We start from the raw sequence: 26,649 nt of genomic DNA on the forward strand, positions 1-26,649 counted from the left end.
GCTGGCTGATGGATGGATATTACTTTTACTATTGATACATTGTAGCAATTTTCTAATAAAAATAGTGACAGGCAAAAGGTTACATAATGTTTGCGTTTGACGTCAATAGTGGATAGGTAACCTGGTGTTTTTCGCTCTAGAGATGTACTTGTCGTCTTTTCCCTTAGAGACGGAGTATCTAAACTTCGAAGAAAAGACCTTAGGGGGGCAGACTGATCAGTGGAAGTAGAAAATGCCTCAGGGGTCAGTGGAAATAAACAATGCTTCAGGTTTGATGGTGAGTGGGAGTAAAATTATTTACATAGAGCTTGTGGTCAGTAGGAGGAACATTGCACCATGATTGGTATTAGTGGGAGGAATAGTGTCCCATATTTGGTGTCAGTTAGAGGAATACTGCCCTCTAGTTTGAATCAATAGGAGGAATGGTGTCCCATCTTTGGTGTCTGTAGGAGAAATAGTCTTCCATTGTTTATATCAGTGGGAGGCGCTAGGCCCCACTCTCCATGTCATTGGAAGGAATAGTGCCCTTTTGTTGATGTCAGTGGAAGAAATGATGTCTTGCATCAGAGGGACAAGTAGTGCCCTAAGGGCCAAATAAAGACAGACAAAGGGCCCATCTGGCCTGTGGACTGCAGTTTGGAGACCACTGCTTTAGGTTGATGAGCTTTTTAACCATTTTCTGTCCAGGTCATTTTTCACACACACTTGTTAATATCTGTGCTTTATGCTAGATAATTACTTAGAGCCTCTTCCATTAATGGCTAAGTTCACCTATAAGAAAAATAAATAAATGCACATTTGTTTGCAGTTAAAAAAATATGCATGTAATATTTTTTTTCTTAGGAGCCAGTAAAGCATGGCACTCATGATAAGCAGATTGCGGGTTCAATGCCCGGCTCCTGTAGGTTGTCAATAGAGCTGTCTGCCTGTACCACCGATATGGGCAGGAAGTTCCTGAAGTCCAGGGAGATCAATGAACTATGAAAGCGCTCACCAGAGCCCTCGTAGTTCATTGATAAGTACAAACTGTCATCCGCAACGGCTGATGTGGTTGTAGTTCATTCATTCATAGAACACATGAATGAGGCGGCTGTGTGGGCAGAGCCACTGTTTTTGAAATTGTGACAGTGGGTGCGGGGAGAGGATCCCTTGCCTGCTGTCATATGGGGGATCGGGTTGGAGTGGTGGCGGCAGGTGATTTAGTAACATTGTACATGTTACATCCTAAATATGGGTGTAACATGTTACATGTTACTAAAGGTGAATATGTATGTATGAAAATGTATGAAGAATACACTGCCATCAATGTCTGCCTCCGAACCATCAAAACATTGCGTCATCGTGTGCATCAACTTCATTACATCACAATATACGCACACTGGTACATGCACCCCAGAGCACCATGAAAAGCACCGGCATACCAGGCAGGAATTGCACAGACACAGGAAGAAGAGCAACATGGGGGACAGGAAGGGAACTAGTTGTGGACTTCTCTTCCACACCAATAGGTGGCTCCCTAACAACAACACAAAAAAAAACAAAAAAACAAGGAAAATAATTAAAAATTAGGACGTATAACAAAGGATTTGTGAAGGGGACTTTTGATGTCAACATTCATTATATAATGTAAACTTTTGTTCCAAGATATTTCTTAACCTCCCTGGTGATATGACTATTTCAGATTTTTGGTGCTAAAAGCGGTACATTTTTTTGCATGGAAATATGTATTTTTTTTATTGTAGGCTGTAATTCTTAGGAATAACTCACTGAAATCTGTCCAAACAAGAGTCTAGTAAACATTCCGAGGATGATAAAACTTGAAACACGAAATCATAAATTATAATTTAATAAATAATCATAAAAAATAATAATATAATAATAAATGTAATTCAATAATATAATCAAACCAAAAACACTGAAATGTGAAATAGAGCGCCAAGTTCGCACATCGCTGAGCAAAGTCGCAGAATCATTTTCCGTATCTGATGAGGAATTTCCCCCACAAATCATTATCACTCAATTCTGCAAGTGGTTCTGATTTACTATCGCTGTTCTCTAGTCGGTCTATAACCGCGTCTGACCTAAAGGGACGCTTTTTGGACGCCATGGACGTTTCTCAGTTTCCAGGCAGAAAGAACAGTAAAAATGCAGGCAGGGTGCCGGACAAAGCACTCGGGACAAAATGTATGTGAAATGGTTTGATACAGGAATGGAATACTATATAATATTCGTTTACAAAAAAATTAGAGTTTTTAAAATGTTTAAATTTGCCGCCGGTTGCGGCCCCTGTACATCCCACAGGAACCGGAACACGGAAGCTGGATGCCGGCATCGGCCAGAGGAGATGGTCGGAGGCGCTGCAGGGGACGCATCGCGGGAGCGAAGGACAAGGTAAGCGCTGCAGGGAATCCCTGTGCAACACTGCATGGTAAACCCGAGTGTAGCTCGGGGGGGGTACCGCTTTTGGTACTGAAATTTTACCCTGAGCTACACTCGGGAATACCGCCAGGGAGGTTAATAATCTCCCCTATACATATATGTGAAAAAAAAGACCGGTTGTATTTCCTATAATAACTCTATATAACACTGAATAACTCAAAAGTATGCACAAATGTACAATATATATATATATATACACAGCTCTGCTCAAAGGTTTGCATTCCTTAGAAGGAATCGTGACATTTTGACATTGGTTTTTAAAATATGACTGATTATGACAAAAAATGTCTTTTAATTAAGGATAGTGCTCATATGAAGCATTTCTTATCACACAGTAATAATAAGTCCTAATGATAACAGAAATCCCCCAAAAGACCCGGATCAAAAGTTTCCCTCCCCTGGAATGTTGGGCCTTGGTACAGACACACAAGGTGACACACAGGTTACAATGGCGATTAAAGTTTAATTTCCCACATCTGTGACTTTTTAAATTGCAATTAGTGTCTATGTATAAATAGTCAATGGGTTTTCTAGTTTTCACGTGGATGCACTGAGAAGGCTTAGATACTGAGCCATGGGGAACAGGAAAGAACTGTCAAAAGATCTGCTTAACAAGGTAATGGAATTCCATAAAGATATAAAAGGATAGGAAAACGATATCCAAAGCCTTGAATATGCCAATCAGTACTGTTTAATCACCTATTAAGAAGTGGAAAATTCAAGTATCTCTTGATACCAAGCCAAGGTCAGGTGGACCAAGAAAGAATGCAGCCATAACTGCTAGAAGAATTGTTCGGGATACAAAGAAAAACCCTACAGGTAACTTCAAGAGAAATACAGGCTGCTCTGGAAAAAGATGGTGTGATTGTCTGTAAGGAGCACAATATGATGATACTTGAACAAAAATGTGCTGCATGGTTGAGCCGCCACAAAAAAGCCTTTACTATACCAAAGCCACAAAAAAGCCTGGTGAGGGGTGTCAAGGTATTTTCAGGCATATTAAAACCGCAATGTTTTTTACATTGGTGTGGTAAAGTTTTCTTTCTCGCAACTTGACCATGCAGCTCATTTATGCTCCATCTTCATAAAGTTTCATTAGCTGTTGTACATTGTTACAGAAAAAGACTTTCATTAGGACCAGGAGGACAAAGTCACGATTGAGGGGATCTTCAAGACTTTTTCAATGACCCAAATTTTTACATTTTCCATCTTACCATCGTGCCTAAACCCAACTTTTTGATTTTGCAGAAGCTGATATTTAGGTGGATTTCTGAATCAACATTGGTTTTCCTTCAATTGTTTGGCAGATTAGATCTGCTGAAGCTCTGATTGGTTCAGCTGACAGCGTCACTGGCTACATTCACAAGAAGAATTGCATTAGAGTCGTGCTGATTTCATCATTCAGGTCAGCCAATGGGATTTTAATTATGTTAACAACAAATTCATTTTGCTTATGATTGTTAATAACTGTCCTGTATCCCGGGTGTGTGTTTTTTTTTTTCATCACGTGTGTTTTAAAATCTTTAATTCCAAAGGAAATAGAATTGTGTGTTTTGTTCATAGAACCGTTACCTACTAGTGGGGTGGGGGGGTTATTGAGAGAGCCGCACAAGTCATGCAGACATTTTCTGAGTACAGATGGATAACATGATAACAATGGTAATAGGTTCTGGAAATGTTCTCAGGGGGACTACAGGAATATGTAAAGAATTCCAGCCTGCCTTTCCAGGAACAACCCTCAGCAGAGGATTTATTGTAAGTTGGAGAACAGGTTCACGTATCAGGTGTGCAAACAACCTTTTTATTTTGAAAATACAATGACAGCTGAGAACATTGCTATGTGCTTGAAAAGAGATTCATTTTACACCTGCAGAAAATATTTCATATTGTCCCCCGTATCTTATACTGTATGTTGTCCTGCAAATACTACATACTCATATATCCTCCGCACTCCTCCTGCATTTATTGCCCAAGTCATATCCTCCGCGCTCCTCCTGTATACATACTACCCAATGTCATATCCTCCGCGCTCCTCCTGTATACATACTACCCAATGTCATATCCTCCGCACTCCTCCTGTATACATACCACCCAATGTCATATCCTCCGCGCTCCTCCTGTATACATACCACCCAATGTCATATCCTACGCGCTCCTCCTGTATACATACCACCCAATGTCATATCCTCCGCACTCCTCCTGTATACATACCACCCAATGTCATTTCCTCCGCACTCCTCCTGTATACATACCACCCAATGTCATATCCTCCGCGCTCCTCCTGTATACATACCACCCAATGTCATATCCTCCGCACTCCTCCTGTATACATACCACCCAATGTCATATCCTCCGCACTCCTCCTGTATACATATGACCCAATGTCATATCCTCCGCACTCCTCTTGTATACATACTACCCAATGTCATATCCTCCGCACTCCTCTTGTATACATACTACCCAATGTCATATCCTCCGCACTCCTCTCCTGCATTTATTTATTGCCCAAGTCATATCCTCCGTGCTCCTCCTGTATACATACTACCCAATGTCATATCCTCCGCACTCCTCCTGTAGACATACCACCCAATGTTATATCCTCCGCACTCCTCCTGTATACATACTACCCAATGTCATATCCTCCGCACTCCTCCTGTATACATACCACCCAATGTCATCCTCCGCACTCCTCCTGTATACATACCACCCAATGTCATATCCTCCGCACTCCTCTTGTATACATACTACCCAATGTCATATCCTCCGCACTCCTCCTGTATACATACTACCCAATGTCATCCTCCGCACTCCTCCTGTATACATACTACCCAATGTCATCCTCCGCACTCCTCCTGTATACATACTACCCAATGTCATATCCTCCGCACTCCTCCTGTATACATACTACCCAATGTCATATCCTCCGCACTCCTCCTGTATACATACCACCCAATGTCATATCCTCCGCACTCCTCCTGTATACATACCACCCAATGTCATATCCTCCGCACTCCTCCTGTATACATACCACCCAATGTCATATCCTCCGCACTCCTCCTGTATACATACCACCCAATGTCATATCCTCCGCACTCCTCTTGTATACATACCACCCAATGTCATATCCTCCGCACTCCTCCTGTATACATACCACCCAATGTCATATCCTCCACACTCCTCTTGTATACATACTACCCAATGTCATATCCTCCGCACTCCTCCTGTATACATACCACCCAATGTCATATCCTCCGCACTCCTCCTGTATACATACTACCCAATGTCATATCCTCCGCACTCCTCCTGTATACATACCACCCAATGTCATCCTCCGCACTCCTCTTGTATACATACCACCCAATGTCATATCCTCCACACTCCTCTTGTATACATACTACCCAATGTCATATCCTCCACACTCCTCCTGTATACATACTACCCAATGTCATCCTCCGCACTCCTCCTGTATACATACTACCCAATGTCATATCCTCCGCGCTCCTCCTGTATACATACTACCCAATGTCATATCCTCCGCGCTCCTCCTGTATACATACTACCCAATGTCATATCCTCCGCACTCCTCCTGTATACATACTACCCAATGTCATATCCTCCGCACTCCTCTTGTATACATACCACCCAATGTCATATCCTCCACACTCCTCCTGTATACATACTACCCAATGTCATATCCTCCGCACTCCTCTTGTATACATACTGACCAATGTCATATCCTCCGCACTCCTCCTGTATACATACTACCCAATGTTATATCCTCCACACTCCTCCTGTATACATACTACCCAATGTCATATCCTCCGCACTCCTCCTGTATACATACCACCCAATGTCATCCTCCGCACTCCTCCTGTATACATACCACCCAATGTCATATCCTCCACACTCCTCCTGTATACATACTACCCAATGTCATATCCTCCGCACTCCTCCTGTATACATACCACCCAATGTCATCCTCCGCACTCCTCCTGTATACATACTACCCAATGTCATCCTCTGCACTCCTCTTGTATACATACCACCCAATGTCATATCCTCCGCACTCCTCCTGTATACATACTACCCAATGTCATATCCTCCGCACTCCTCTTGTATACATACCACCCAATGTCATATCCTCCGCACTCCTCCTGTATACATACTGCCCAATGTCATATCCTCCGCACTCCTCCTGTATACATACTACCCAATGTCATATCCTCCGCACTCCTCCTGTATACATACTACCCAATGTCATATCCTCCGCACTCCTCCTGTATACATACTACCCAATGTCATATCCTCCGCACTCCTCCTGTATACATACTACCCAATGTCATCCTCCGCACTCCTCTTGTAGACATACTACCCAATGTCATATCCTCCGCACTCCTCCTGTATACATACTACCCAATGTCATATCCTCCGCACTCCTCCTGTATACATACTACCCAATGTCATATCCTCCGCACTCCTCTTGTATACATACCACCCAATGTCATATCCTCCGCACTCCTCCTGTATACATACTACCCAATGTCATATCCTCCGCACTCCTCTTGTATACATACTACCCAATGTCATATCCTCCGCACTCCTCCTGTATACATACTACCCAATGTCATCCTCCGCACTCCTCCTGTATACATACCACCCAATGTCATATCCTCCGCACTCCTCCCCTGCATTTACTGATTGCTGTCTTATCCTCTAGACTCCTCTACTATATATACTATCCACTATCACCTCCTCTTATGCTCACTTCAGGACTTCTCTCAAGCTTCTCCCATCCTATGTTCCCAATGAAAGGTACCAGGGGCACATCATGGGGCCCCCTATTGACCCCGGGCCCTCAGGCAGCGCCCGAGTGCTCGAATGGTAAGTCCGCCCCTGCCCACGCCCCATTAGCAATAAAGGGTCCCCAAATAAAACAACTTTATTTTCTTTAGATACAAGATTTGACAACAGAATGATTTATAAAAACACTCTGAACAGTAATCAGTAATCTTGAAGGATAAGTTCACCTTTCATAACATGGTACTTGTTACACCCGTATTCAGAGTGTAACATGTAAGATGTTATAAATGGACCGGCCCCCGCTCCCCCACTCTGACAGCTAGCGGGGGATCTTCTCTCCCCTCTAGCTTTCAAATTTTTAAAAAAATGCAGCCGTGTGGGGCTCCGCCCACCTGACCACATTACCCATTACAACCCTCTGTGAATGAGAAAACCACATGTCCTGACAGCCTTAGCTGTTGGCTTGTAGTTCTCAATGAACTACCACGGTGCTGTGAAGCTCTATAGTAGTTCATTCATTCTTCTTTTCAGTATATTTGCTTGCCCGTAAACACCGTATATCGTACATCCCATACGGACAAGCAGATTCACTGACAGATCTGCAGGAGACCTGCATGGCACCAATGGTCTGCTAATGCTTTACAGGCTCCAAAACAAAAACTATCACATGCATTTTTTTTTTTGCAAAAAGATGTGCATTTACTATCTTTTGTCAAAAGGTGAACTTATCCTTTAAAATTCCATCATCATTAAAACAGTTAAATTCCAATTGGCTAACCTGAGCGGTGAAATAAGCGTAACTTGAAGACAGCTGAATCGCTTCTATGCTTCCCAGAAGCCCTGGAACATTTGTTCTACCTAAATGTAGGAAAAATAAGGGGAAAAATGACATTTGGGACTTTGGAGACACATCATCTTACATAAAATTCTTTAATAATAACATTTATAAAACAATATACATTTCATTATGATATCCATAAATATGTAAAGTATCACAATACAAGTTTTAAGATCCAAAGTTGATCAGACTAGTACATTCATAATATAAGATGTTGATTCCATGTAGCCCGACGCGTTTCATGGACATTATCCTCTTCTTCAGGAGTAGCGATATATAGTACTATTCACAAAAACATCTAAACAGAAACATAAAAACAAGAAGTATACAATATAATATAAAGAGCTTTAACTTCCTGAACATTTTGGCAAATGCCATCTTTTTTTTTCTTTCTTTCTTTATCAATATAATCAGCTGAACGTACCTAAAGTGAAGGATGAAGTTTGGTTTTCTCTTAGTATTGAGAGTGACCAGGAAATCAGGAAAAGGTCTGTATGAAGACACATATACATTATTCTACAATGTAAAAGCCAAAATAAATATTGTCCCTTGGGCTCAAGAGTGGTATAATAGGATGGAACTGTCACGTACCTGGTTGGGAGCCTGACATGGAGAGGAGGCGTCCTCTTACTACTCCCGCTCGGAGCCGCTGATAGTGGGAACAGAGGGCACAGAGCCAGGAGTGGCATGAGTGCCGGGAAGGTCTGGAGCTGGCGGCAGGTAGGTGAAGACCCAGGAGATCTGGATGCAGGCCAGGTGCGGATGCAGGAACGTAGTTGCAGCAGCAGGCAGGTATTGCGGCAATCAGGATGCAGACTGGGACTGGACACAGGAGCGTGGATGTGGCAGCAGCAGGTAAGTATGGCAGTGACCAGGATGCAGGCCAGGTGCAGGACCGTGGGTGCAGCAGCAGGTAAGTATGGCAGTGACCAGGATGCAGGCCAGGTGAAGGACCATGGGTGCAGCAGCAGGTAAGTATGGCAGTGACCAGGATGCAAGCCAGGTGCAGGACCGTGGGTGCAGCAGCAGGTAAGTATGGCAGCCGTCAGGATGCAAGCCAGGAGCAGATACAGGTAAGTAGGTGCAGCACAGTCAGACAAGCCGGGTTAGGATCAAATGAGCAAATCAAGTACAAGGGAGCAGGCAAGCTGATGGTCAGGGATAGCCGGGGTCCTTGTAGGAGGAGTTCTTTGTTAGTCAGGTCAGATAAGGATACAGGCAACAGAATCAGGTAATAGAGTGCAGGGATGTTATAGACCATCTATCCCCTCTATCGGATCCTAGGTAAGTGGTCCTTCTCCTCCTTGAGGAGGAGCTACACCATGCCGTGATGTCATGCCGCCGGAGCAACGTGGAGCTCCGGCGGCCATCTTTGTTTACCAGCTGCCCGCAGACCCACTTCAAGAACAGATCGCTACTCACCACCCAGGCCACCTGTAGTGACAGCACCCACTAGGACCACATAAGGGGACCTCTAGAGGAGAAGGACCACTTACCTAGGATCCGATAGAGGGGAGACCGCCCACCACCTGGCAGCAGGATAATTATACTCAATGCGTATTTAATATGCGCGTCCGGTGAGTGCGCATTTCATTACCACCTCTACACGGATATAAAAGTCACCTCAACTATTTATGTTTATCCACGGGACTACCCAATATATATTTTTCTGATTTACCAGGGACTTTTACATATAAATTGTTGCTTACTAGCGCTGCACTTTTCATATATATATATATTGTCTATTCCCTAGGTCATTGGTACCTATCTTGTGCATAGCAGCTTGTTGTTTTTTACTAAGGCTCTTTTTACCATTTCATGTACACCATCTTCATTATTGGCATCCAGTGATGTAAACCCTCACCAATCAAGACCCATTGCACCCCCTCATTAACTGACAGATCCCAGCACTAGGCCAGGGATCCTTGATGATGTCATGACCATATTTGGTCAAAGTCATCTACCAGGATCCCTAGCTGCTTGTTTACATGTCATCAGCTGAGAATACAGACATTTTGAAAAACGTTTTTAGAATCGGTAAACCATTTGTCAACAACCACCTATGATATTCAGGGCCAACTCACTTCACTCAAACAGGAGCTTGAGCAATGTGTCAGATAGCACAGAAATAGCTTGCAGGTGGAATGCCAGACCAAGGCAAGACTGCAAAGTCATTGTCACCGCAAGGCCAGAGGCACAGCCACTCCCACTGATGTGTGGAAATCTAAAATGGAACGTACAATGACGTTGAAGGCCTTATTGTCTTAAATAAAACCATCAATCTTTTGTCCAAGTATTATTATAAAGAATGAGGAAGCCGAAAAAAGTTTAAATTCACAAACACAAAATTGTACTCTTCATAGTTCAGTTGGAGAGAGATCTGCTGAATATCTTTCTCCTTGCCAGGATGAGAACATTGACGGTACTCATTCTAATAGCCACAGGTAAGTAGCTCAACTAAATGTCTGCACTGACCTAATGTCTCAAACAAAAAGTTAAACAAAGAAAATTGGGGCCACAGAGAGCCGCCCCTAGGAACTCTCTTTCTAAACTTTTTTGCTGACTTGAAGATTCCTGAAGATGAGATGCCGTGATTTTAGACAAATTAATTTTGCTGCAAAACTACTGATTCTGTTCTTTATGAGATTTTGCCAAAGTTGTCCTTTGTCTAATTGGTAGAAGATAATACATTGTACTCCTTTCTTTTATTGATTTAGAAGATTTGACGATTTCTGAGATCATTGTGAACAAAATGTTTTTGCTAAATTGAATTACTGTAGAATTACCAATTTCGCTTGTGATACTTTACCAAAATGGAAACTCCCAATTTCGTCTCTTGAGCTGCTTGATTGCTAGAAATTAAGATAATCTACTCTTTCTTTTTATTTAATTTAGACTCTTTTTTTGGAGGGGGGTGTTTTTAAAGTAGTTTAGATTTAGTTTTTCATTGTTGTTTTGTATTTGTTTTTTCCTCTTTTTTTTGTTTTGTTGTAGGAGTTATTTGTATCTGGATCAGGGGCGGACTGACCATTCGAGCACTCGGGCACTGGCTGAGGGCCCGGGGTCAGTAGGGGGCCCCATGAGATGCCCCTGATACCTTTTATTGGCTTTTTTATAGGTTTTTTTGGGTGTGGGCGAGGACACAGGGGCCACATGATCCCCTATTGCCTGGGGGCCCCATGAGTTGTCAGTCCGCCCCTGATCTGGACCCTCCACTTTTAAAATCTTTTTTTGGCACAAGCACAGGTGCTGGATAAATACATTTCACATTTTAAATTGACTCCAATGTGTTGTGCTAGAGTGAAAATTTCAGGGAAACAAATCATTCTCACTGGTCCCTAAATGTGACACAATCAAAGGCTGCGGGGGGGGGGGGGGGTGGGGTAATATAAAATAGGAGGAATGCATTATAAACTTGACTCTGCATAAGGCTTTATCATTTTTTTAGGATTTGTTGGAAATGTCTTTCTGAGTAAAGATTGGAGAGAGTGGTGTCAATGGCAAAGACCCGATCCAACTGCATGAAGGATCAGCTATCCTGCCTCTCAGTACGATCAGTGAGCTGGAAATTCCCTTCTCTGTCCTTGGGTTCAGTCTAATCCAGCCTAAAGCCTACTGGATCAGCACTCCATTCTCACACATGTCCTGCATCTCTCTCTCAGTCTTCTCCTCTTCCTCCAGGGTTCCCGGGCTTTTCCCTTTTATATGCTCCCACCCCTTTACTCACTCACTTGGGATCTGAAGGTCTATGTCAGCTAAACTGAATGAAGAAATCCTGCTTGCAGCATACAAGTCCCAGCATTCTCAGCATTGCCATCTTGTGGCCATTTAACAATCTGAAATCAGTAACAATACAGTGTGTTACAGCTGTTTGCTATGTGTTGGCATCACCTGTGTCTGCAGTCTGTTTCAGAGTCTCCCAGTGTATTTCTAGTCTGTTTCAGAGTCTCCCAGTGTATTTCTAGTCTGTTTCCTGCTCAGTATCTCCCAGTGTACTTCTAGTCTGTTTCTTGCTCAGTATCTCCCAGTGTATTTCTAGTCTGTTTCTTGCTCAGTATCTCTTACTGTGATTCAAGTCCTTGATTTCTGCACATCAGTGCTGCAAGGGATTCTTATTTGTTTATCAGTCCTTAGTTCCCTGTAGCTGCTCGGGTGAGTCAGAGAGCTGCAACCTGGGATCATCTGAAGCGCAACTAATTTTCATCTTCAGGAACTTTGGAGAAGACCAGATAGTTCCTTCAATGCTGCTTCTCGGACCCTTCAAAGGGTCATCAAATTTGTTGTATGTGTGAACATGCTGTTTTTAAGCCAGTACCAATAGGTGCCCTTCCTGTCCTAGACTCCTCATGTACCTCAACTGTATCCTGTGTACCTGCATTCCCTGGGACCCTAGTGCTCCTTAGTGCTCCTCATACGTATTGTTACGTCTCTGTTGCTGCAAGCTCAGCATCCCACTGCTGCTATGATACTCCTGTACTTCTGTACTTCTGCCTGCCTGTAAGACCAGCACCCCAGCAGTACATTGTGCTCCTGTCATTCTTGTAATCCATGCTTTCCACGATCCTCATCTCTGTGCTTCCTGGTATCACATCAGCTATAGCCTGCATAGATGTGTTTTCTGAGCCCAACGCTACCCAGTGTGCGAGCTGCATGGAGGGCCATTATCCCAACCATACAGGGCAGCTCCCCTTCATGCATCATAGTATAGAATGGGCCTAGAAGTCTTGTAGCAGGTTTAGTGGTTTAGAGGACAGGTATAGAATACTATCTCCTCCAATTTGAATGAACTTCCACAGCAACTTGGTTCTTTTCCAGAGATTAGTGGTTAGTGGATCTCAGAACAGATGACCAAATCCAACAGAGTACTTGGAATATATACAATAATTAGAAGCCTTTAGAGTCCCATTCAAAATAGTCAATTTTTTTCTTTCGTAGCAAACATATGGATACTTCACCCATCCAGAACATATGCCCGATCTATAACATGCACTAACATGCATGCAATAAAGTATAATACTGTATATATCAGGGGCGGACTGACCATTTGGAAACTCGGCCACTGCCCGAGGGCCCAGGGTCAGTAGGGGGCCCCATGAGATGCTCCTGGTACCTTTTTCATAGGTTTTTTTGAGTTTGGGCAAGGACACAGGGGCCCCATGATCCCCTATTGCCCGGGGGCCCCATGAGTTGTCAGTTCGCCCCTAGTATATATAGATCATTCCTACTTAAAACTTCGCTCACAATCAAAATTTTGATATACAGTTTCTTTCCTCATTTACTAAGCTGTAAAGGCAGCTGATTGGTTGATGAAACACAATGAAAGGAACCTGCTTTCAGCTACTGAAAATGACAATTAAGGCCAGCTGTAGTGTTTACAACTTTTGTTTCTTAAGACAATAAACAAATAATTATTACCCTGTTCCCAACCACCGGCAAACACTGTCCCAAGCTTATGACTAGGACTGTCTTGTGCTGTAAAGCATGGTCGTGGCACAGTCCTGGTTTTGGTGTTCTGCAGGCCTTTGAAAGGCAGAGTCATTGCAAGCAACTATGTACAAATTTTGGCTGACCATGGGCACCCCATGGTGCAGACATTGTTCCCCTAACACAGCGCCATTTACCAAGATGATAGTGTTCTGATTCACACAGCTGATGTTGTGAAATTGTGGTTTGACGAGCATGCAGACAGAGTCTTGCTCCTTCCAAAGTCAGCTGACCTAAAAGTGGAGTTCCACTCGACTTATCAAAAAATAAAAGTCAGCAGCTTCAAAAACTGTAGCTGCTGACTTTTAAAAAACAGCCACTTACCTGCCCCTCGGTCCCGTGGTGTGCCCCCCACAGCTCATTTCACCGGCCGTCCTGTATTCCAGGAGGCCGGCATCTTCAGTGTGGGCACCCGGCTGTGACAGCTTGGGTGCCCACTGCGCATGCGTAAGAAGTACTGCGCTTTGTGAATGGTCCTGTAGTCTTCTGGGACCTGTCATGTGTTCCAAAAGACTACAGGGAGGGAAGGAGGACAGCTTCCGTTTCTGATCGCCACGACGATGTGGGAGCGAATACCTGTCAAATTCAGGTACCCGCTCCCCAAAGGTGCCAATCCTTAATGTTGAGCGGGGGAGCAGTCCTTCACATAGAACTTCCCCTTTTGGGTGGAGCTCTGCTTTAATATCCTAGAGCCACAATGGTCAGTTTTGGAGAACAAGGTTTGGGCTTGTTGTCCACCTCTGGCATCTCTATGAGAACTGGAGTGATTTTTGCATGAAGAGTGGTGTCAGATGTCATTATCCACCATCGTATTTGTGAAATGATGAGTAGGGAGAAGATGAAGACAAGGGAGAGAGTTGAAGGGGGATGGGTGGGGGATGGGGGGCAAGGAAAGAAGAGGGAAGACTGGAGAGTTCTTCCTAGGAGGGTAATGAGCACAAAGGAGATTACCCCATCTGTGAGAGGGTGTTAAGGCATCGGCATATACAAAGAATTGCAAGGGTCTCCAAGTCTCCTTGAAAACTTCCTCAATGTTATAAAAGGTGGCCGTGAGGTCCTCCATGTCTCATATTTTGTTAACCTTGGCAAACCATGAGGATTTTGGGGGGGGGGTGGGGCAAGTTTTTTTCCACAGAAGTGGTATACAGGCCTTCGCCACATTCAAGAGATGGATTGTTTAAGACAGTTTACACCCTAAGATGGGCTTCTCCGATATGTGCAATAGGCACACCACAGGGTTGTCACCTACTTCTACGGATGTGAGTTGCTTGATAGTATCCGCTACCTCCTACAAAAATGGATGGATTTTGGGGCATTGGCAGAACACAGGGTACATGGTACATTGATTGTAATTTATTAATGTAAATAGACTCAACTGAAAATAACTGTCACTTTTTATAATAAATAAGTATTCTTTTCCTGGTGTTTTAGCTTTGTGATCTGAGCCTTACACATAATGTTTTCAGAAACCTTAGCTAGCATTGATACAATTATTTCCATTGGTCAGATCATATCTATGTACAGTAGCTTCAAAAAGATGACAGATTCTCTTGAATATATATTTTACATGGTGGTTATTTCTGACACAATTTTGCATAAAAGGTTGAAGATAATCAACTGCAATGATGATAATTTTTAAGTCCAACTTCAAGCTCCAGGCTTCCTCTTTGAATAGACCTCCTTTGCCCTTGGAGTTCACTCCCCGCAGTATTTTATATTTTTCTTTTTTTTAAACTTAGCTTGTTTTAGGTGTATTCTGGCTGATCACATGATGCATAGGGGTTTATTTACTAAAGCTGGAGAGTCCAAAATCAGACTCACTTCTGCATAGAAACCAATCAGCTTCCAGGTTTCATTGCCAAAGCTTCATTGAACAAGCTGAGGTTAGAAGCTGATTGGTTTCTATGCAGAAGGGAGTCTGATTTTGGACTCTCCAGCTTTAGTAAATAAACCCCATAGTGTCTTCTTCCTCTTCAGATCTTCTCCAGCTAGTGGATTGTTCTCAATGATGCAGACATGGTGATGTCAGCAGTGCTCCATACATCGCTACATTGTGAATTAAGGGTGCTGTGGTGACATACTTCATTCACTAGATCATCTCTGTCTTCCACACAGAATGACCCATAAGACTAAGGAAATCTTGTGACAAAAAAATTTAAATTTCTGCGCTTGATGTTGAATATACACTCACCGGCCACTTTATTAGGTCCACCTTGCTAGTGCCAAAAAAATCTCCCCCACACCATGACACCACCAGCCTGAACCATTCATACAAGGCAGGATGGATCCCCCACACCATGACACCACCACCACTAGCCTGAACCGTTGATACAAGGCAGGATGAATCCTCCACACCATGACACCACCACCACCACCAGCCTGAACCATTGATACAAGCAGGATGGATCCCCCACACCATGACACCACCACCACTAGCCTGAACTGTTGATACAAGGCAGGATGGATCCCCCACACCATGACACCACCACCACCAGCCTGAACCATTGATACAAGGCAGGATGGATCCCCCACACCATGACACCACCACCACCAGCCTGAACCATTGATACAAGGCAGGATGGATCCCCCATGCCATGACACCATCACCACCAGCCTGAACCATTGATACAAGGCAAGATGGATCCCCCACACCATGACACCACCACCACCAGCCTGAACCATTGATACAAGGCAGGATGGATCCCCCACACCATGACACCACCACCACCAGCCTGAACCATTGATACAAGGCAGGATGGATCCCCCACACCATGACACCACCACCACCAGCCTGAACCATTGATACAAGGCAGGACGGATCCATGCTTTCATGTTGTTTACACCAAAGTCTGACCCTACCATCTGAATGTTGCAGCAATCAGTCTGTCCATTCTCCTCTGACCTCTGACATCAGCAAGGCATTTTCATCCACACATCTGTCACTCACTGGATATTTTCTCTGTAAACTCTAGAGATGGTTGTGTGTGAAAATCTCAGTAGATCAGCAGTTTCTGAAACACTCAGACCATCCGGTCTGGCACCAACAACCATGCCACATTCAAAGTCACCTAAATCCCCTTTCTTCCCCATTTTAATTCTCAGTGTGAACTTCATCTTCACCACGTCTGCATGCCTAACTGCATTGAGTTGCTGCCATGTGATTGGCTGATTAGCAATTTGTGTTACCGAGCAATTAAACAGGTGGACCTAATAAAGAGGCCAGTGAGTGGATGTGGCTGAAAATGTTATCATCACATTTGTGTCATCAGAATCAATCCTGAGGATTTTATAACCTTTATGGAAACATACCAAAAATAAGTTTTCATTTTTTGTGTGTATTGTTTATGTATATATTTTATTGTGGAAGCTGTATTCACTTAAACTAATTTTTTTTTTTGCTTGTGTCAGCCGGCAATGTTCTCGGTGCTGCAGATTCAGTGTGCGGTTCCCCCTTGGTGTCCAGTCGGATAGTTGGTGGTACAGATGCTTTGGAGGGGCAGTGGCCCTGGCAGGTCAAAATTACAGATACAGAAGCAGATGCAGAATATCTATGTGGAGGCTCCCTGATCTCACCAGAGTGGGTTCTGACTGCAGCGCATTGCATTAAGAAGTGAGTTTATTACCTTTATAAACCATCAGGCACCAATCATTCTGGGTTTTTTTTTAAATGTTTCCAATAATTGTTTATGGGCATGTATACTGATCCAGTGTTCATCTTTTATAAAGCATCCACTTTAAAACTGTTTGGTGTGAAACACTGATCGTCATTGATTGGTTTATGTCACCAAGAAGCCCCTGTATGAGTGCTAATATTGGACCCCTCATTCAGCTATTGAGTTCACAGGCGCATTCACTGGGGATAGATTAGATAGAAAGATAGATAGATAATAGATAGATAGATAGATAGATAGATAGATAAATAGATAGATAAATAGATAGATAGATAGATAGATAGATAGATAGATAGATAGATAGATAATAGATAGGTAGATAGATAGATAGATAGATAGATAATAGATAGGTAGATAGATAGATAGATAGATAATAGATAGATAGATAGATAGATAGATAGATAGATAGATAGATAGATTATAGATAGATCCTAGATTGTAAGCTCGAAAGAGCAGGGCCCTCGATCCCCTCATGTTTTGCATTGTATTGGTATTGTTCTGTCACATGTTCTGTCCCCCTTTGTAATGTACAGCGCTGAGCGAACTATTGGCGCTTTATAAATACTGTATAATAATAATAATTATAATAATAGATAGATAGATAGATAGATAGATAGATAGATAATAGATAGACAGATAGATAATAGATAGATAGAGAGATAGATAGATAGATAGATAGATAGATAGATAGATAGATAGATAATAGATAGATAGAGAGATAGATAGATAGATAGATAGATAGATAGATAGATAGATAGATAATAGATAGATAGATAGATAATAGATAGATAGAGAGATAGATAGATAGATAGATAGATAGATAGATAGATAATAGATAGATAGATAGATAGATAGATAGATAGATAGATAGATAGATAATAGATAGATAGATAGATAGATAGATAGATAGATAGATAGATAATAGATAGATAATAGATAGATAGATAGATAGATAGATAGATAATAGATAGATAGATAGAGAGATAGATAGATAGATAGATAGATAGATAATAGATAGATAGATAGATAGATAGATAGATAGATAGATAGATAATAGATAGATAATAGATAGATAGATAGATAGATAGATAGATAGATAGATAATAGATAGATAATAGATAGATAGATAGATAGATAGATAATAGATAGATAATAGATAGATAGATAGATAGATAGATAGATAGATAATAGATAGATAGATAGATAGAGAGATAGATACAGTCATGGCCGAAATTGTTGGCACCCTTGATATTTTTCCTGAAAATCAAGTATTTCACACAAAAAAGGTATTGCATTAACACATGTTTTGCTATACACATGTTTATTCCCTTTGTATGTATTGGAACAAATATAAAACAGAGGCAGAAAAGCAAATATGACATAATGTCACACAAAACCCCAAAAATGGGCTGGACAAAAGTATTGGCACCCTTAACTTAATATTTGGTTGCACACCCTTTGGAAAACATAACTGAAATCAGTCGCTTCCTATAACCATCAATAAGCTTCTGACACCTCTCACCCGGAATTTTGGACCACTCTTCCTTTGCAAACAGCTCCAGGTCTCTCTTATTGGAAGGACACCTTTTCCCAACAGCAATTTTAAGATCTCTCCACAGGTGTTCAATGGGATTTAGATCTGGGCTCATTGCTGGCCACTTCAGAACTCTCCAGCGCTTCTTTGCCATCCATTTCTGAGTGCTTTTTGACGTATGTTTGGGGTCATTGTCCTGCTGGAAGACCCAGGATCTTGGACGCAAACCCAGCTTTCTGACACTGGGCCCTACAGTGCGACCCAAAATCCTTTGGTAATCCTCAGATTTCATGATGCCTTGCACACAGTCAAGGCACCCAGTGCCAGAGGCAGCAAAACAACCCCAAAACATCATTGAACCTCCACCATATTTTACCGTAGGTACTGTGTTTTGTTCTTTGTAGGCCTCATTCCGTTTTCGGTAAACAGTAGAATGATGTGCTTTACCGAAAAGCTCTATCTTGGTCTCATCTGTCCACAAGACGTTTTCCCAGAAGGCTTTTGGCTTACTCAAGTACATTTTGGCAAACTGTAGTCTTGCTTTTTTATGTCTCTGTGTCAGCAGTGGGGTCCTCCTGGGTCTCCTGCCATAGCGTTTCATTTCATTTAAATGTCGACGGATAGTTCGCGCTGACACTGATGCTCCCTGAGCCTGCAGGACAGCTTGAATGTCTTTGGAACATGTTTGGGGCTGCTTATCCACCATCCGGACTATTCTGCGTTGCAATCTTTCATCAATTTTCCTCATCCGTCCACGACCAGGGAGATTAGCTACAGTGCCATGGGTTGCAAACTTCTTGATAATGTTGCGCACTGTGGACAAAGGCAAATCTAGTTCTCTGGAGATGGACTTGTAACCTTGAGATTGTTGATATTTTGCCACAATTTTGGTTCTCAGGTCCTCAGACAGTTCTCGTCTCCTCTTTCTGTTGTCCATGCTTAGTGTGGCACAGACAGACACACAATGCAAAGGTTAAGTGAACGTCTCTCCTTTTTATCTGCTTTCAGGTGTGATTTCTATATTGCCCACACCTGTTACTTGCCCCAGGTGAGTTTACAGGAGCATCACATGCTTGTAACATTCTTATTTATCCGCAGTTGTGAAAGGGTGCCAATACTTTTGTCCAGCCCATTTTTGGAGGTTTGTGTGACATTATGTCGAATTTGCTTTCTTTCCTCCCTTTTTTTGTTTTGTCCCAATACACACAAAGGGAATAAACATGTGTATAGCAAAACATGTGTTAATGCAATACGTTTCGTGAGAAATACATGATTTCCTGGAGAAATATCAAGGGTGCCAACAATTTCGGCCATGACTGTAGATAGATAGATAGATAGATAGATAGATAGATAGATAGATAATAGATAGATAGATAGATAATAGATAGATAGATAGATAGATAGATAATAGATAGATAGATAGATAATAGATAGATAGATAATAGATAGATGATAGATAGATAGATAGATAGATAGATAGATAGATAGATAGATAGATAGATAATAGATAGATAATAGATAGATAGATAGATAGATAGATAGATAGATAGATAATAGATAGATAGATAGATAGATAGATAGATAGATAGATAATAGATAATAGATAGATAGATAATAGATAGATAATAGATAGATAGATAATAGATAGATAATAGATAGATAATAGATAGATAGATAGATAGATAGATAGATAGATAGATAGATAGATAGATAGATAGGAGAGAGAGAGAGAGAGACTCTGAGCTCATAGTTCCCCGTATGGAAGAAAAATATATTTGAAATCTATTTTAAAATATTCTTCCCATATATATTTTCATATATGTGAAATGCTACAATTTTGGTCATATTCAATATATTTCAAAATATATTTCAATAAATATATATATATATACTGCATGTTGAAATGTGTTTTTATTACAAAATATATGAAAAATATTTTTAAAAATACATTACAAATATACTGTATGTCTTTAAAAATACAAATCTACTTTTGTGGAATGCATTTACAAATATATGTTAAAATTACTTTTTTATATGTGTAAAATAAATCTGAAGTATACATTTTAAAAATATACACTTTTAAAAATATGTATATATATTAATATGCTCTTATGATTTTATTTTAACAAAAATGCGTTTCAACATGCAATATATATATATATATATTTTTTTTTTAATATATTGAATATGACAAAAATTGTAGCATTTCAAATATATGGCAGTATATTTGGGAAGAATATTTTTAAAATATATTTCAAATATATTTTTCTTCCATGTGGGTCAGCACTTGTATATTACAAACCAGGAGAAATTTTGAGGCATCATGAAGGGTGCTTTTAACCTCTCTTTGCCTTGAGTTTGAGTTTTTGTGATGGTGAACCATTAAGCTGGGGTCACACTAGCACGCAGCAGGGGCGGACTGACCATTTGGAAACTTGGGCACTGCCCGAGGGCCCTGGGTCAGTAGAGGGTCTCATGAGATGCCTTTTTCATAGGCTTTTTTTAGTTTGGGCAAGGACACAGGGCCCCATGATCCCCTATTGCCCGGAGGCCCCATGAGCTGTCAGTCCGCCCCTGGCCCGCAGGATGCATGCTGGTTGTGGGTGCAGGAATCGCCGAATCACGCTGCTCTTACAAGATAAGAGGGGCTGCCATTCATTCTGAATGGCACCCCACATATATCTTAGTCCACAGTGTGACTGTAGGTTTGGAAATTACAGGGAAATCACATGGTCAAAAAGACAATGTGGTATCCCTGCAGTCACATTTTTAAAAAGGTGTGGTACATGCGGCACAACAAGCCATTCAAATGAATAGGCTGCCATGTCTGAGCAAACACAGGCTGTATGGTCCGCACTAATGTTAACCAGGCATGAGTCTGAGCCACAGACTCCTTTTTTTCACAGTGTGACTCTGCAAGCCTCTGCAAAAAAGGACCGATGTAGGAACCATATAACTAATATATTCCTATGCCTGCCCCTCATCAAGAGAGAATGCAAGACTGGAGCCTAGTACACAGGATCAGAAAATCGGATGAAAATGACCGCTTTTGAAATGATTGTATGAGAATCTGATCTTTAGTACATGGCATTCATCTGAAGTTATTCGAAGGGACAAACAAGTACATTTTTTTTTTTGCACGATACCAGATTGTACGAGTTTCATTTAGTATTAGTCTGAAAAAAAACCAGAAGAGCAAGTCCATGCATGCTGAGAAACAAGAGAACAGATTACAATACTTAGCACCAGGGAGGGACTGATAATTCGAGCACTCGGGCACTGCCTGAGGGCCCAGGGTCAGTAGGGGGCCCCATGAAATGCCCCTGGTACCTTTTATAGGCTTTTTTGGGTGTGCTTTGAGTGTGGGCAAGGACAGAGGGGCCCCATGATCCCCTATTGCCCAGGGACCCATGAGTTGTCAGTCCGCCCCTGCTTAGCACCACAGCAAACTCTGATGATCCTACCTAAGTTCATACCATTGGGCTTGTGTAGACACAGACCATTCATAGAGAACACATTCTGAACAACTTGTATTTCATTTATTACATTCTGAAGGTCATTGATAATAATGATATTGCAAATGGCGTCTGCAGTAGATGGGTCCTCAGTTATACAAGTCAGGGCCTGGACTGAGTGAAGCTAAATGGGAGGGCCAGCATGACTGGGGCTTGCAGACGAGGCGGAGAATGGATTGGGGTGGGAGTATATTCAGGAGGTAGGGGTGGTTACTCACCTGATTGGAGTAAGCGAGCTTGAGGGTGGTCTTGCCGGGATGAGGAGAGGGGTTGGGACTTATCGGAGGTCAGTTGGAGATTGTGTCTGCATGGGTGTGGTTTCTCCTGCCCTCCCTTCCTGGAGCTGTTGTGTTTTGTGTTTGCTTTGGTTATTGGTTTTGTCATTTTGTGTTTGTCCTGTTGTTTGTTTTGTGTGGGTTCCTTGATTTTCTTTTCTTTTCTTGATCAACATGTGGTGTCCTGTGGTGTATGTCTGGTTTTCTGTTTTGTCATGGCAGCCAGCAGGGGTCCCTGGGTATTTGATGGCGGTGCTGGAGCTACAATTTGGTGGATTATGGGTTGGGCCCATCCTAGGTATGGGTGTTCCTTCCCAATTATAAGGTAACGTTGGTAACGTGAGAGTTCATTGGCTGTATCTGGGACTACGTAACTGTAGAATTGTCCCTGAGGCGGTGTAGTAGCGTCTGGGGGCCTTTTTCATTGGGTGTCAGATACAGCCGAGTTATTGATGTGAGTAACAGTGCCTTCAAAGACCTTGGACCCGGTTGGGATCATTACTGGCAGTTATTATTGGATTGTACTGTAAGAAGTGTTATGTTAGAGTTATGTTAAATAAATGGCTGCTATGGCCGGTTTTATACCAATGGAGAGTCGCGTGTTTATTTAGGTGGGGGAGGTTGAAGGGGTGGTTGTTTTATGGATTAGGTGGTAAGTATTTGCCTCGATATTCTGCATGTCCATCAGTCATGTTCTGTACTGTTTTCTTTCTGCAGTCCTATCCAGCTATCGAATTATAAAGTATATTTGGGCATGTTCAAGTATGATTTGATTAGCCCTCATACAGTTATTGCCAATGTAACAAAAATCATCGTCAATAGTAATTATACGGGAATGTCGAGCCCTGGGGACATTGCCCTGCTGCAGTTGGACACGTCTGTCAACTATACTAAGTACATCATGCCGATCTGTCTGCCATCTTCCAACACCACCTTCCCCTGTGGTATGGAGTGCTGGGTGACCGGATGGGGTACAAGATCTTCTGGAGGTGAGTCCATGAAATGATTTCACTAATTTTCCATACAAAGAGGTCAGGCCTGTCACTTGCCCCCAATGGGGGAGATTTACAAAAACTGGAGCACTCAGAATCTGGTGCAGCTGTGCATGGGGAGCCAATCAGCTTCTACAGTTGTGCTCAAAAGTTTGCATCCCTTGTCAGAAATGGTGAAATTTTGGCATTGATAGTGAATATATAATTGCTCATGCCAAAAAACTGTCTTTTATTTAAGGATGATGATCATATGAAGCCATTTATTATCACATAGTTGTTTTGCTCCTTTTTACATCATAATGATAACGGAAATCACCCAAATGGTCCAGATCAAATGTTTCTCTCCCCTGGAATGTTTGGCCTTGGTACAGACACACAAGGTGACACATACAGGTTACAATGGCCATTAAAGGTTAATTTCAAACATCTGTGACATTATAAATTGCAATTACTGTCTGTGTATAAGTAGTCGATGAGTTTGTTAGTTCTCACGAGAATGCACTGAGCAGGCTAAATACTGAGCCATGGGGAGCAGAAAAGGACTGTCAGAAGATCTGCATAACAAGGTAATGGAACTTTGTAAAGATGGAAAAGGATATAAAAAGATATCCAAAGCCTTGAATATGCCCATCAGTACTGTTCAATCACTTATTAAGAAGTGGAAAATTCAGGGATCTCTTGATACCAAGCCAAGGTCAGGTAGACAAAGAAACACTGCATCCACAACTGCTGGAAACATTTTTTCTAATACAAAGAAAACCCCCACAGGTAACCTCAGGAGAAATACAGGCTGCTCTGGAAAAAGACAATGTGGTTTTCTTTAAGGAGAATAATACAATGATACTTTAACAAAAATGAGCTGCATGATTGAGTTGCCAGAAAGAACATTTTACTGCACCAATGTCGCAGAAAAGTTACAACATGCCTGACAACACTTTTGCATGCCTCACCTGGCTTTTTTTGTGGCATTAGAGCAGTAAAGGCTTCTTTCTGGCAACTTGACCATACAGCTCATTTTTGTTTTAAGTATCATCGTATTGTGATCCTTGAAACAACCACACCATCTTTTTCCAGAGCAGCCTGAATTTCTCCTCAGGTTACCTGTGGGATTTTCTTTGTACCTTGAACAATTCTTCTGGCAGTTGTGGCTGCAATCTTTCTTGGTCTACCTGACTTTTTGAGTTCAGCTTTAAAGGTGATCTATGTACAACGTATGTATAACTTTTCTAAGAATGACCTTGTTGTGAAGGACCATCTCCTTGTCTATGTTTCATCACCAGGGAGCATAATTGAAAATGGGACCTTGTAATCATCTTCTTGTCTGTTTCATCAACAGGGAGTTTAGTTTCATTAGGGGCCCTCCAGGAGGTCATGGTTCCCCTGATAGACCGTAATACATGTCAAGTAATGTATCACAATGGGGGAAGTACTAGCAACATCCAGTATGATCAGATTTGTGCCGGCTACAAGGATGGGTATAAGGACTCCTGCCAGGTGGGTAACACCAAAAGTATTCCAGCATGGTTCACTGTTAGGCTTGGATTGTCTTCACAGAAAGCAGAAGCAATGCATGGCATCAGCTATTTCCTAGATCTGATCAAAATATTATTTTTTACTTAGCATAGATTGGATCGTTTAGATGTTCTGTCATATTTTTAATTGCTGTCTTTGCCCTCAATGGAGAAATTTCTCCTTGCTTTCTGCCCTTATATTGAATTTCATCTTAAGTGTATTGTCTCCCTTTTTTTAAAGTGCTGAACAAATCATCACAGGAGGAAATAGGAAATCATTAAAATAATTTACTAGAAGTACGGGGGAAGGTGAAAACTTCTCAGTGTCATCATTGTTGTCAGTTACCTTACCCCCTTTTACGGATTCCTAGTCCTGATGTCATTTGGACCACTGGAAACTAAAGCTAATCTTTTTCCCAGAGGAGACACATACAGTGAGGAATAGAAGTATTTGAACCCCCTGCGATTTTGCAAGTTCTCCCACTTAGAAATCATGGAGGGGTCTGACATTCACATTGTAGGTGCATTCCCACTCTGAGAGACAGAATTTTAAAAAAGAAAATTCAGGAAATCCCATTGTATGATTTGTAAAGAATGTATTTGTCTCGCACTGCTGAATAGAAGTATTTGAACACCTGAGAAGATCCGTGTTAATATTTGGTACAGAAGCCTTTATTTGCAATTACAGAGGTCAGACGTTTCCTGTAGTTCCTGACCAGGTTTGCACTGCAACAGGGATTTTGGCCCCCTCCTCCACACAGATCTCCTCTAGATCTGTCAGGTTTTGGGGCTGTCAAATATTTCTGTTCCTCACTGTAGAAGTCTCCAAATTGCCACATTTCCACCATCGCAAGCCTGTGCATGCTCCTGATCCTTCTTCCATTTAGTAGAGTGAGATTCCTTTTTTGTCCTTTGCCTTTGATTCAAGCAAGTGCCTGAGGAGGAAACAGATGAACCCACAGATGAATCAGATGATTTTCCTTTTTCCTCCATATTGTGTTTTTCAATATCAGATCTCATAGCTGATGATGATGGTAACTGATGGTTGTTGCTGTCTTCCAGGGTGACTCAGGAGGACCTCTGGTGTGTAAGGTATGGGGAGTCTGGTACCAGGCCGGAGTCGTAAGCTGGGGATATGGCTGCGCAAAACGATATTACCCTGGGGTGTACACCCTGCTGACTACATACGAAAGCTGGATCAGCAGCCATCTGGATTTAACCATCAGTAATGTCCTAAACATCACCCCACCAATACTGGAATGTGGAGGAGACTTCAATATCTATGGAGGAAGCATCCATCTCTTACCTTTTCACTGGACCATCTTAGTTATAGCTGCTCTTCTGTCCTTTTTTCTATAACCAGTTACTGTGAACCTATAGGGTTTAATGGACCACAGAGTTCATATCCAAACTTCCCACAAGACTAAGAGGAATAAACACAGCTTGATATTAGTAGGGGGTGTTCTTTTTTAGCAATTTTTGATGTGTATAAATAAAATGGACTGTTCTATGGAAACTGGCTGAGGGATGGATAATACCTTTAATAAGGGATTTTTTTTCTGAGAATAGGTGCAGGAACTCTCCCTTTCC

The 26,649-nt window shown here is 41.9% G+C and overlaps 1 protein-coding gene across 1 annotated transcript; it reads left to right on the forward strand.

The window, feature by feature from the left end:
• The first annotated feature begins 10,399 nt into the window (after window positions 1-10,399).
• On the forward strand, window positions 10,400-26,575 carry LOC149454683 (serine protease 27-like). Its single transcript, XM_089687237.1, has 5 exons — window positions 10,400-10,521; window positions 16,970-17,171; window positions 23,274-23,545; window positions 24,885-25,042; window positions 26,122-26,575. The coding sequence occupies exons 1-5, from the start codon at window positions 10,485-10,487 to the stop codon at window positions 26,416-26,418; spliced, it is 966 nt and encodes a 321-aa protein (XP_089543363.1). The 5' UTR covers window positions 10,400-10,484; the 3' UTR covers window positions 26,419-26,575.
• Window positions 26,576-26,649: the final 74 nt, after the last annotated feature.

The sequence above is a fragment of the Staurois parvus genome, unplaced genomic scaffold (genome assembly GCF_062004578.1).
Source record: "Staurois parvus isolate SC_StPar_1 unplaced genomic scaffold, SC_StPar_1.0 ptg000421l, whole genome shotgun sequence".
In the NCBI taxonomy this organism is placed as follows: domain Eukaryota; kingdom Metazoa; phylum Chordata; class Amphibia; order Anura; family Ranidae; genus Staurois; species Staurois parvus.

Excerpts from the sequence above, each read along its gene's own strand:
- LOC149454683 (XM_089687237.1), top strand. The coding sequence starts at position 10,485 with ATGAGAACATTGACGGTACTCATTCTAATAGCCACAG. Across the intron at positions 23,546-24,884 it reads GGGTACAAGATCTTCTGGAG|GGAGTTTAGTTTCATTAGGG; the intron begins GTGAGTCCATGA and ends TTTCATCAACAG. Across the intron at positions 25,043-26,121 it reads GGTATAAGGACTCCTGCCAG|GGTGACTCAGGAGGACCTCT; the intron begins GTGGGTAACACC and ends GCTGTCTTCCAG.